The sequence below is a fragment of the Xyrauchen texanus genome, chromosome 7 (assembly GCF_025860055.1).
Source record: "Xyrauchen texanus isolate HMW12.3.18 chromosome 7, RBS_HiC_50CHRs, whole genome shotgun sequence".
In the NCBI taxonomy this organism is placed as follows: Eukaryota; Metazoa; Chordata; class Actinopteri; order Cypriniformes; family Catostomidae; genus Xyrauchen; species Xyrauchen texanus.
The window spans coordinates 30,386,997-30,399,307 of NC_068282.1; the positions used below are offsets into that span (position 1 = coordinate 30,386,997).

The 12,311-nt window shown below is 38.8% G+C and overlaps 1 protein-coding gene across 1 annotated transcript in view; it reads right to left on the reverse strand.

The window, feature by feature from the left end:
* LOC127646503 (transforming growth factor beta receptor type 3-like) overlaps positions 1–12,311 on the reverse strand; it is a 175,868-nt gene that overhangs the window by 158,453 nt on the left and 5,104 nt on the right. The window contains exon 2 of the mRNA XM_052130211.1: positions 8,442–8,593. Within this exon, the coding sequence (XP_051986171.1) occupies positions 8,442–8,580 (139 nt within the window). The 5' untranslated portion in view covers positions 8,581–8,593. The remainder of the gene's footprint in view (positions 1–8,441; positions 8,594–12,311) is intronic.

Below are 12,311 nucleotides of genomic sequence, written 5' to 3' on the forward strand. Positions count from 1 at the left end.
CCCGGGTCGGGTTGCAGGCCTCTATACTATACACTATATAAAATGCAATATTGGCTCAACCAAGTTTGGGGTGGGATTTTCTGGGGTGGGGTTGTCAGACCAATGACCAGATCATTCAGGAAACCTGTTTGAAAACGTTCACAATTTATGCAATTTGAGTGGGTTAAAAATTACACACTACAGCTTTTAAGCTTTAAAGGTTGTTCCTTGTACTCAGAATAGTCACTCACATTTACATTTACATTTATGCATTTGGCAGACACTTTTATCCAAAGCGACTTACAGAGCCCTTATTACAGGGACAATCCCCCTGGAGCAACCTGGAGTTAAGTGCCTTGCTCAAGGACACAATGGTGGTGGCTGTGGGGCTCGAACCAGCGTCCTTCTGATTACCAGATGACCAGTTATGTGCTTAGACCACTACACCACCACTCCAAACGTTTAGATGAAAAATTTTAAACATTATCCAAAACATCTAGTAACAGGTTTAGAGAGCAGATATGAGTGTACAGGATTCTTAGAGAGAGAGGGGAGATGGATGGATAGAACAAATTTTTTTTCACAGAATGTTTTATACTCCATTACATTTGTTTCCACATCTTTGTCCTTTGTAAGTTCATTATGGCCTATTACTAAGCTATTACATGTGAGTCACACTGATTTGTGATCATTAATTGGCTCGTTAATTACACACATAGACCTAAAAAAATAAACATCTCATCTATGAAAACACTATTCCTTGCCTTGGCTTGCCATATCTCCTGTCCTCCAAGTTACATACATGAGAAGCAGTCCTGAACCACACTGAGACAGATATATTCCTGTTTTATCAGATACATTTCTTATGTAATTCCGCTATGACACAGTATATACCCTACTGCACTTTTGGTGACAAGGTCTCAGAAGACATGGAGATGTGAATATATCACACCTCCATCATCTCTGTAATCAGACGAGTACAGCTGAACACAGGTTATGACTGGCAGTAATCTGACCACCATGTGGAAAGGGTTCAGGGCAGGAGACACTTTGATGATGCAGATTAGATTATGTCCCAATTTTTAGATGAAAGAAAACTTGAGTCTGGGAGTTTCTGAATGAGGCAGTTGTGGTCCAAACCAAATACAAATTAAAAACTGAGTTTGAGTACAAGGAAAATAAGGCTCATGACAAAATTTGACACTCATAAAGGTTGTTTAGACTCAGATTGATCAAAATCAAGAGCAAACCATGGAAGACCAAGTTTGGGACTGCTTTCTCAACAGCAGAGCTGTTTACCATTAGTTTGTATTCTTTAACTCTTTCCCCGCCAGCGTTTTAAAAAAAAAGTTGCCAGCCACCGCCAGGGTTTTTGACGATTTTCGCTAAACTTTAATGGCCCGCAGAATATTTTCTTCCATGAATATATGAAGATGCTATATATCACAATATAGACCTGAGCCTCTGCTTTTAGGCAAAAAAAACGATTTTATTTTATCTTCATTTGTTCTTTTTTTATTGCGACTTGAACAGAGGTCGGTTTTGTCAAAAAACAACATTTCAGACAAAAAGCTGATAAAAAGGCATGTTTATGTCTGATATTTTGAGCTTCTCAATACTCCATTTCTTCATGTTTGAGACGATCGCAGTCTGTTTCTTTGATCAAAGAGTTGCGTACTCTTTCAAAACATGCGGAGGGGTCTTCCTTACCGTATAACACCTAAAACACAGAAACACGGAAAATTCCGTGTTTGGCGGGGAAGTGTTTTTTCATAAAACACGGAAAATTCCGTGTTTGGCGGGGAAAGAGTTAAAGAGCCATGGGTTCCCTCTGGAATTTCTAATGTTTTTTTGTTTTTTTACAATAGTTGTTTTTTTGTTTTTTGATTTTGGAGAAAAATAAGGCCTGTGGTTATCATTACTTGGAAACGTTTTTATTTTTACGTTTTCTTCTACAACATAAATTACACACAGACATGCTTCAAACATTAATTTTGAAATTGGTGTGTGCTTTAAAAACATTAACAAGTTGCTACATAAGGACTATAACAGCTTTCCAATGAATTAATCATCAATGGTCAAGCACATACAAGTTGATAGAGCTCTACGCTAACAATAAAATAAACTTCAGTCAGAGCCTCAATAAATGCCAGCTGTTTGACTATAAATCAAGTAAATATACCCTTAATGTCTGAGAAATACACTAAAGGATAAAACATACTTCATGCAAGTACATAAATGCAGAAGTGTTGTACATACATTATGTGCACTCTTGCGTTGCTCTGGCAGTTACAAACCTCAGACCATAAGAGGGCAATAGATTTTTTTTTAGGGGTGACCACGAAACTGGTGCTGCATCCGAAACCAGGAAAATGCTGCCTTTGGAGGATTTATATGGAGGCAGGATGAAAATAGTGCTTTTTAAACTGTTCAGAGACCAGTTTCCTAAAGAGTTCCATTCATTCAAAACAGCTGAGTTAAACTATTAACTGATTAGGCAGTGGGGAGAGACACGGAGAAAAAACAGGTTTGTTTGAATGGGCAAAATGTTGTATATATTTTTTGAAAAGATTAAACTCAAATTGCTGCCCGAGTCTGCCATGACAGTTGATTTTTTTTTTTTCTTTTTTCCCAATTTGTAATGCCCAATTCCAACAACTTAGTAGGTCCTTGTGGTGGCACGGTTACTCACCTCAATACAGGTGGCAGAGGACAAGTATCAGAAGCCTCCGCTTCTGAGACAGTCAATCCGCACATCTTATCATGTGGCTCGTTGTGCATGACACTGCAGAGACTCCCAGCATGTGGAGGCTCACGCTACTCTCCGCAATCCACGCACAACTTAACATGTGCCCCATTGAGAGTGAGAACTACTAAGAGTGACCACGAGGAGGTTACCCCATGAGGCTTGAGTCACTCAGTACACCCTGGATTCGAACTCACGACTCCAGGGAGGTAGTCAGCATCAATATTTGCTGAGCTACTCAGGCCCCTGCCATGACAGTTGTTGTTTGAAAGAAGAAAATTCATTCTCGCGCCCCTTGCGGCAACACTGAGAATGCAGCACAAACTTGTGTTGTGTTATGAATTGAGCGAGGACACATTTCACAACGCAAAGACGCGTGAAATTCAGCTTGCGTAGTAAGATACGTCTGCGTTCACGTACATGCGTAGAGTATGTTTGGGCCTTAAGGGGCCATTTCAGACAGAACTCATTCCACTTAATACAACTCATATTAAGGGTAGCTCATCACATTAACTTGTCTTTGGAAACTTGTCATGATGTGCCTGGTTAGGACACATTCATATTTTTTTTTGTTTTTTGTGCCCTCAGGAGCGACAGAAAAAAATCTAAACAGCACTGAGAATGACCAGTGGGATCTGTTACCAACAAAGTGACATACAAGAGAACAAGAAGAAGTAAATCACAGAATGCTGACAAATACAAGCTCTCTTAAATCATGCCACTCCATCCCGACAACCCAGACTTTATGATTGTCATAATTTTTCCTGTTTGTTTTGTTGCTGCCATATTGTTTTCTTTCCCTTTTTCTTTTGGCATGCAACTATCTATCAAGCTGTTGTGCCAGAGGGGAACAAATCATCACTCTTCTGAAGAGACTGAGCCAACAAGCCCTGATCAATCAAACAGATAGAGCTGCCTGAATCAGGATAGGGAAAGCGTAGCTGACGTTAGGCGCTGGTGTTTTGGGCTGAAAGATTGAGGCTGTCAGCACTTTCTTAATGTAAATCCCCCCGGCCTCTGCTCTCTGACAGCCAGAACTAGAAGGCTCATGCTGGGAGGAACCGGGGAAATTCCAAATGCAGGGGGTGAATCGTGATTGCCTGACAAAACAGGCAACACTGCCTCACTTTGTCAAGGCACTGAGCACAGAGCTTATCAAGAACACACCCTACACAGTCCCATCAAAGAACATGGTAGTTTTCATGTGTCGGAATGAATACAGACATGGATATAGTCACATATTGTACATGGATTCAAAACTACACAAGCATCGCTGCTATTTAAAGGTGAAGGGTGTAATTATTTTTACATCAAAATATTCCGGTTTATGTCCTATGACATACTCTACACCAGTGGTTCTCAAAGTTTGGGGCACAGAAGACATTCTCAAATCTTGTTCACTGTCACATGTAAAAATGTTCCTCAGTGACAATACATGCAATAAACAATGTGCAGAATTTCTTTTCTTCCACCTTTTCTTCTGATGCACTATCAGTTGTGCTTAATGCGCTGCGTTAATGTAAAGAAAGACGTTATCGTGTGCGCACCAGATTTAGAAGTGAATTAAAGGGATAGTTCACCCAAAAATTCTCTCATCATTTACTCACCTTCATGCCATCCCAGATGTGTATAGGGATGGGCACGAGTACTCAAGGACTCAGATACTCGGATGTAGCAGCAATGAACGATCATGAAAACAATGATCGATAGTGATCACGCATGATTTCTAGAAAGACAGTCCACTGTTGGCCATGTTTTGAATGCTCTCAGGAGGCCATTTCCAGTCATGACAGTGCAGCTCCTATCTACTTGAATGGGGAAAGACCAAAATCTCCAAAAAGGTTGGTCAAGATTACGAACAAAGAACATATTTCGCTAATGCGCATGCGTGTTCTCGAGTTGATTGACAGGCAATGTCTGTATGTAAAAGGTGATTGGCTCTTTTACCTGTAAGGTGGGACTTTCTATCTACATCCATTGACAATTGGGGGTTCAAATTTCGCCCATTACTTTTAATAGAAGTGGCCCGTCTCTCCTAAATAGTCTCTGGTAAAAGTGCTTCATGTGTGCTATAAGTAAATGCCTTATTCACTATGCATTGTATGTACAATTGGTTTGATTCAGTATTCTTTTGAGAAAATGTGATTGCTCACATGGACATGCCATCTATGGTTGGTGGACTACTGTGTGTACTGTTTCCGTCTTCGAAATATATTAAAAATTTCTTCATGTGCAAATAAACTACTCAAATTTGATGACTAAACAGAAATGACAAGAAACTGCTATCTATCATTTAAAATACAATGTTATTTTTGTAATTATTTTTTTCAAAGTAAAAGTTTTGTGTGAAATTTAGTAAATATAGTGCTAAATAAGAGTTTGTTTATTTATTTGTTTTGCAATTTTATGTTTATGTTATTTAATATATTAAACTACTTGATATATCGGCATTGTATCTGCCTATTGGCCATTCTGCTCTCTGGATATCGGCATTGGCCATTAAAAGCCCATATCAGTCAACCACTAGTTTTAAAAATGTAAATGTTTTATGTTTTTATGTAACACAGAAAGTATACAGAAATTAAAGAACAATACAGGCCTAGTGACAAATAAGTTCATTCAGGTTTGTTTTTTCAATGAAGAATGTAACTTTGAATTATTCTGCAAAACAGCGATACCTTAAAGGTGCACTCTGTAACTTTTTTGTTGTGTCATCTTGGACTTATACTGAGACCTAGCGGCTTGGATGCAGCCTCATTTAAAAGGCTCATTTCAGATGCCATTGTAGAAATTCACTTTTCACTATCAGCCATGATTACTTTAATCAGTGAGAGAAAGTGTCAAATAACAGGACGGTTACTGAAATTAAGCAAGTCTTATGTGTTATGTGGTTCTAACATGGCAGCCCCCATGTGCGGATCCTCATCATGTACAATAAAACAGCTTTTATAAGGTTACTGAGTCTTCATTTTAATGTGAGTGATCATGATTTCCTACATACGTATATCGCAAAATTACAATTCATGTCATTAGGAGTTCAAATCTTTTAATGAGGAAAGAATTACTAAATGCACCTTTAAAGAATGCATTGTTTTTTACCAAAAAAAATTTGTGATATGAAGTTGAAATAAAATTAATTTGTTTTAAAAAGCAATTTGTTTTTCAATAAAAAACATAATACTTTTTTGTCAAGATTTTCATGTTTCAAAGGGGGTGTGACAAAAACAAAATTTGAGAAGCACTGCTCTATGCAATACCTCAACACAAATGCATTTAGCTAAGAAGTCTACACATGTTGTGTTCCGAAATGCATCAGAACACAATGTAAAACACAATGAGGGTTGGGAGGGTTACTTTTGAATTGTATTCCACTAGAGATTACAGAATACATGCTGTAAAATTTTACTTTTAACATATTCCCTTAGATTGTACAAGGTCAGTGACGTATTTAAATACTTTGGGTTACTTCTTCAGCACTGGTAGATTTTTTCACTTGTTTTGACAAAAAACCTCTGCCAGTGCAGTAAGACAAAATAAACATGTTAAAAATACATTCTCTGAATAACCAAAATATCTTATGCTGTGTTGTTTCTAAAACAAGATCAAATGAATGTATCTTGTTTTAATTAATTTTAGATAATTTTACAGGAAATAAATACAAAAATTATGATCAAGAATTTGAATATGATTTTTGCCCTAATATCAAAAGGTCTTACATGAAAAAAGTTAATTATGATCCAACATTAATTTTCTTAATAAAAAAAAATATGATCGTGCCTGGTAACATGTTCATGTAAAATGGCTAGGAATAGCACTTTAGCTTAGTGTAAAACTGACAATTTACACAAGGTTTATTTCTATTTCTTCTGCTCCAAACTTACTTCAAACATACTTCTCTGTCTGCTCGTATGAATGTAAAACATCAGTGGCGGCTGCTGGTCTTTCAAAGAGGGGAAGCTCATTTTCGGCCTACATTATAAACTTATTTACCCTATTTTTTGCACTAAATCAATCTTAGGTGTTGATCTGCCCTGCTTTTTAATTCTAATTTTTTCCTCGTAAGGAAGACTTTCAAATGGCTTCGCCAAAATCAGGTCGACAATATTAGCACCGTCTGCCACTGTGCGCAGTTTCACCCGTACAACGCTAGCCTAGCCTATTGTATGAATGAATGAATGAACGAACTAAAACAAAATATATTAAACTTGGTAAAACTGAAACAAGGAATGTGGTGTATAATTGTGTGAAATGTATTATGCAAATTGACTAGCAATTTCGCCAAACAAATATAAAGAAATAGGGTGCAGCAGTTTGTCTTTCGACTACACTTGAGAAATCCGCGATGGGACTGAGCGCGAAATAGCTTCAGTGACTTCTTATAGTACAGATTCGCTGTCAATCAAAAGGAGATGCAGTCTTTCGACAGATCCTCCAATCATCACGCGGAAGCCCGGAGTCCGGGCCAGCCCACTCCTCATTCACCCCCAGAGACGCTGAGCGTCCGTGGGCGGGACATAATCGCAGCATTTATCCAATGACCGTCTATTTTCGAGCACTGAAAAAACTGTTCAGAGCAGCCCCACTGAAGTCAATGGACGCTCGGCTTCAACAGGGAAATGCACTGACGCTTACGGGAATGTATGAGAAGTAAATCGAGTCAGCCGACCTGCTATATGTAATGTAGCTGATTCTGAACGAACTCGTCTTCGAGATGAACGTGTTCTAACGCATTTTTAGTCAATAAATTGTTTACACAATAGTACTATTTGACCATTATTTTTTGGACATTATAGGGGAAGCTGAGCTTCCCTTGCATTCTTAAATAAATCCCCACTGTAACACATCATAAGAAAATGTTTCACCGTTGTTCAAATGTACTTTGGATCGTATCATTTATATGTATATATGTTTTCCATCTGAAGGGACTAAATATTAAATTAAACAAATAACAATAAAATGCAAAGTAATCTCTTCAGTAATCAAAATATTTTTTTAATGTAACTGTATTCTAATTACCAATTATTTAAATTGTAACTGTAGTGGTATACAGTTACTTATATTTTGTATTTTAAATACATAATCATGTTACATGTATTCCATTACTCCTGTACCCTGTTCTCTTTCCAACTACTCATGTTGGAGCAGCAGTTTGAGGAGAATCTTGCTGAGCAAGTTAGTTAAAGTTAGTTAAACTGTCAACATAGGCTAGATCATAGCTAGCTGCCCAGCTAACAATGCAAGAATGCACAATAGATATCTACAATGTCATTTTATTTGGTGCTTTAAAAACACTACTTATGTTTGGGCAGGACTACTTGTTTGTCCTAACAACAGAGGAAGGGGCGAGGCAGAAGGAGTGTTAGGGAAACCACTTTGTAAACAATGATTACTTTCACAATTCCATTTGGTGCTGCTAGAGGTGCAGAAATTTAACACTTCCACCTTTAAACACGGACTCTTAAACACATTAACATTGCCCAAGCGTGCATGAGCACTGGTATTCACTTCATCACAAGCCATGACACAGTAGCACGTTTTAAAGGCTGTTCGTAACACTCCTCATAAATTCACAGTCCTTTCCTTCATCTACATGAGGAAAACATCACAGATGATATAGACGGCTCAATGCAACGTTATGCCACATTCATTCACTCTTGACATGTTATTCCAGAGTCCCAGGAGAGAGAGGAAGGGTGATGAGGAAAACAGCTCTTACCTGCTGAGGCCAAGCTGCAGAGGTTCAAAATAAGGATGCTGAAGGAGAATTTGTGTGCCGTTGGCCACATATCTGGAAGAGAATGCTTCCCTGAAGCCAGGCGTGGTAGAAACAGAAGCAGCGGGGTGTCTTCTTGCATGGCCACACACACTCTGAAGAGAGAGGGAAAATTATGTCAGTCAGTGACCAAACAACAGGGTATTAGGGTCTTACCGTCACGTCGTGTGGGCTTTAATGAAAGGAGACAGCAGGGCTTTGGTTGAGGTGGTGAAGATTACAATTACAGCTGCAACAATTAACTAATTGTATAACAGTAGCTGATACTTTGAACTGTATCACAACAACATACTGATTGTCAAAGCTAATTGCTGATGTCAAAAAAAATGTATGCTTTTTTCTCATTAAGATTTTTATAATCAGTGGTCTCCTAAGAAAACTTTCAAGCATCAATATCAATGCTTAGGTCTCTGTGGAATCAAAATTTTCTTTTCAAAACATGTTTTTTAGCAGCAGATTGGCATTGTAACCAATCACATATATGTCCGTTGCTCGCTTCCTGTGATTTATTTATTCAACATTTTTGCAAAAGTTTTCTCTTCATGTTGCTAATAGGACCAATGTGAAGGTGACATATGCACATTTTATTATAATGAATTGCAATCACAATATCAAGGGAAATAATAGACAATTTTGTTTAATTGTGCAGCCTTACAATAAATACTGTATAAATGTAATGCTGAAAAGCAGATATCAGGAAGCAGGAGTTTGCCGTTAAGAGTATTAACAGGCGACAGGTGGCCTAATTATCACCACCACGAATGAACTCAAAAGATGAAGTGGCCAACTGGGGTTCACCAGAAGGTGGGTTAAACTTAACACATGCCACACCAGCAGATCTTAAATACAACATGCGTTACCCACATGAGCTTTAACTTACTCCACCTGACAAAAACGACCCAATATTAAACATACCATCGGCATAACTGACAAATATTGAGTCATTAAATAAAAACCTTTCAAACAAATCTACGCTGGCATTCAAAATATTTATGTCTACTCTGAGCCTCTACTCACGTCAGACTCGATTCAGTTAGTTTAATTCCATTCTGACAAAATAAGTTTTCCATGGCCACCATCCCAAATCCAGAATCAGGGTATCTGAACAAGTCTTAATTAATAGTGATTGGAGGTTTAAAGCAAAAGTCAAGTTAGCCTTCATTTAATGCAAACATCTGCAACAGCCATTGTAAAAAACATTGTTTGCTATTACTGCCAGACAGTTTATTATTATAAATTCATAAAAGGAAAAAACAAATGCTTTAGGGACTCCGTTTAGAGCGCTGATAGACTACAGCTTGTGAACATTGCACAGCTCAGCCAGTTTGGACGTTGTTGCCTTTTTTGTGATTTTTCCATTGACTCGTAAAAATTACCTCTTATCAAAACAGATGATTTTCAGACCCACAGATCAGTAACACCACACGTTTGTGCTTAAATACACATATACACGCTCTCGAGGGCATTGCCAATAACACTCAATTTAACCTGACCAAACAACATCACAGGTTTGTCATGCTAGTTTACTGAGGCAAAACCAGACATCTCACTGATGGGTTTAGCAGTTACAGTCAAAGCAGCCAGTCACCCGTACAGTAACAGGGGCAGGGAGCTGGTGAGGCACAGACCACCACTACTGTCCCAGTGCATAGTGTAGAATTGATACATGATTAATTTACATAAAGAACTAAGTCTGCACATGAGAGTACCAAACTATTACTGTAAAATGTACATAAAGAACTAAGTCTGAACATGAGAGTACCAAACTATTACTGTAAAATTTACATAAAGAACTAAGTCTGAACATGAGAGTACCAAACTATTACTGTAAAATTTACATAAAGAACTAAGTCTGAACATGAGAGTACCAAACTATTACTGTAAAATTTACATAAAGAACTAAGTCTGAACATGAGAGTACCAAACTATTACTGTAAAACACCTGTTTTACAGTAATAGTTTGGTACTCTCATGTGCCCTCGTGTCATTCCAAACCTTGTTTTGTGTTTCGCATAAGCAAGTAAGTCATACGTGTTTGGAACAACATGACATTATTTAAATTTTTTGGTGAACTACTAACCAAGTGACGTCCCCAAGTGAAGAGTAATGAAAGCCACAACTTCATCAGTATCTGAAACTCTCTCAATCACTCTCTATTTCCTTTCCTCTTCTATCTTTCTGTGTCATTCTACTGCCCTCCCTCTCGCTCACTCTCTCTTTCTCTCCCTCTCAAACAGCTGCAGGAACAAAGAGCCATTCACACATGGGCAGCTGCTGAGGCTGGGAAGTAATTTTGGAGGATCTCAACAAATATTGCACTTCCAGCATAGGGGCCCAAGCCAGTGTCCTCTGCTTTTGATTTCAAGACCTCCCATGCCATTTTCACAATAATGGCATTTGAGACTCCACTGATATCAGAGGACACTATCAAAGGCAAATTCTGTGCAGCATCTCTTTTTGTGTTCCACCAAACAGATTTGGAACAGTTTTCTAAATGATTTTAGGGACCCCAACATAAGATAAAAAAAATTTAATTGGGGGGTCCCAGTTTTATCTATTTTATCTAAATTAAATACTAGACATATAAAACAATATTTATTTATTTATTGATCGTGGTAACACATGGAAACTGATCATTATCTGTCCAAGTTTTCATAAATAATCCAATATAGATTTTTTACATTGGAGTGCCAACCAAATGTATATCAGAGGAGATGCTATAGTGGCCATTTATCCTAAACTGTAACTGGGCATGTTGGCAGGCCTGTTACTATAACGATCTGATCTCTCTTTGTCACAATTCTGTCTGGTCTGCCCTTCAGTCCCTGTCTGTTTTCTGTTTGTGTGTTTGTATTGTGTATGTGTAATTGGCTGTGTCTGTGTTTGTCTAAGCAATGTGCTTCCCTCACCCCACCTCCTCGTTACCCTCATCACTTTCCCTCGTTTAGTCCTTGTCATGTTTATTGCCTTCACCTGTTCCTCATGTGCTTTTCCTCTATATATTGCGCCTTCTTCCCTCTCATTTTGAGAGTTTTGTTAGTAGTCAGTCTGTTCTTGTTGGTATTATCTTTACTTTTACTTTCCCCCCCCCATGAGAGTTACAGTTTATGTTTAGTTTGTTTTTCCCTCGTAAGAGTTTTGTGTTGTCTGCTTTGTTTTAATAAAATATGTTTGATTTTTCACACATTCCTGCATTTGTGTCCTTATTCCTGACACATTCCATAACATAACAATCTGACCAACATGGACCCAGCAGGAATGTTTTTGTTCACTAATTCCCATACGATGCAGGCTAGGAAACTCTTCAGACTCCGGCATAAGTCGGTGAGGAGGTATGCGTTGACATTTTGGAACTGTTGTCGGGTCTGGGTCACGATCGGGCCAGCCTTATGCATTTGTTTAGGGCTGGTCTGAACCATCAAGTCTTGTGTCCTGGGGAAGGGGGAAGTTTGCTCCACTACAATCAAGTTTGCCTTGAGATGGGATGAGTTTATCTCAGCCTATTCCTCTGAGGACTTCCTTCATCTCAGCCCGAGGTCAACGATACTCCCTCACCAGGAGGTGGAGGAGGCCACTGCTGATGGCCAGGAGGTGGCGGCCGTACCCGTGACCAACCTTCAGGAGGTGGCGGTTGTTACTAATGCAGTGCTTCCGTCTGTCTGAAGGAGGCTAATGAAGCCAAGTAAGGCACCCGGTCCCCAGTCGACGAGAACGTCCTGTTCCCTGGGGCCATCAACGAGACCGTCCTGCCCACTCCCTCTGGCTGCAAATGCTCAGTCTGTCCAGCTCTCTGGGGTCCTTGCCAAGTTTGAC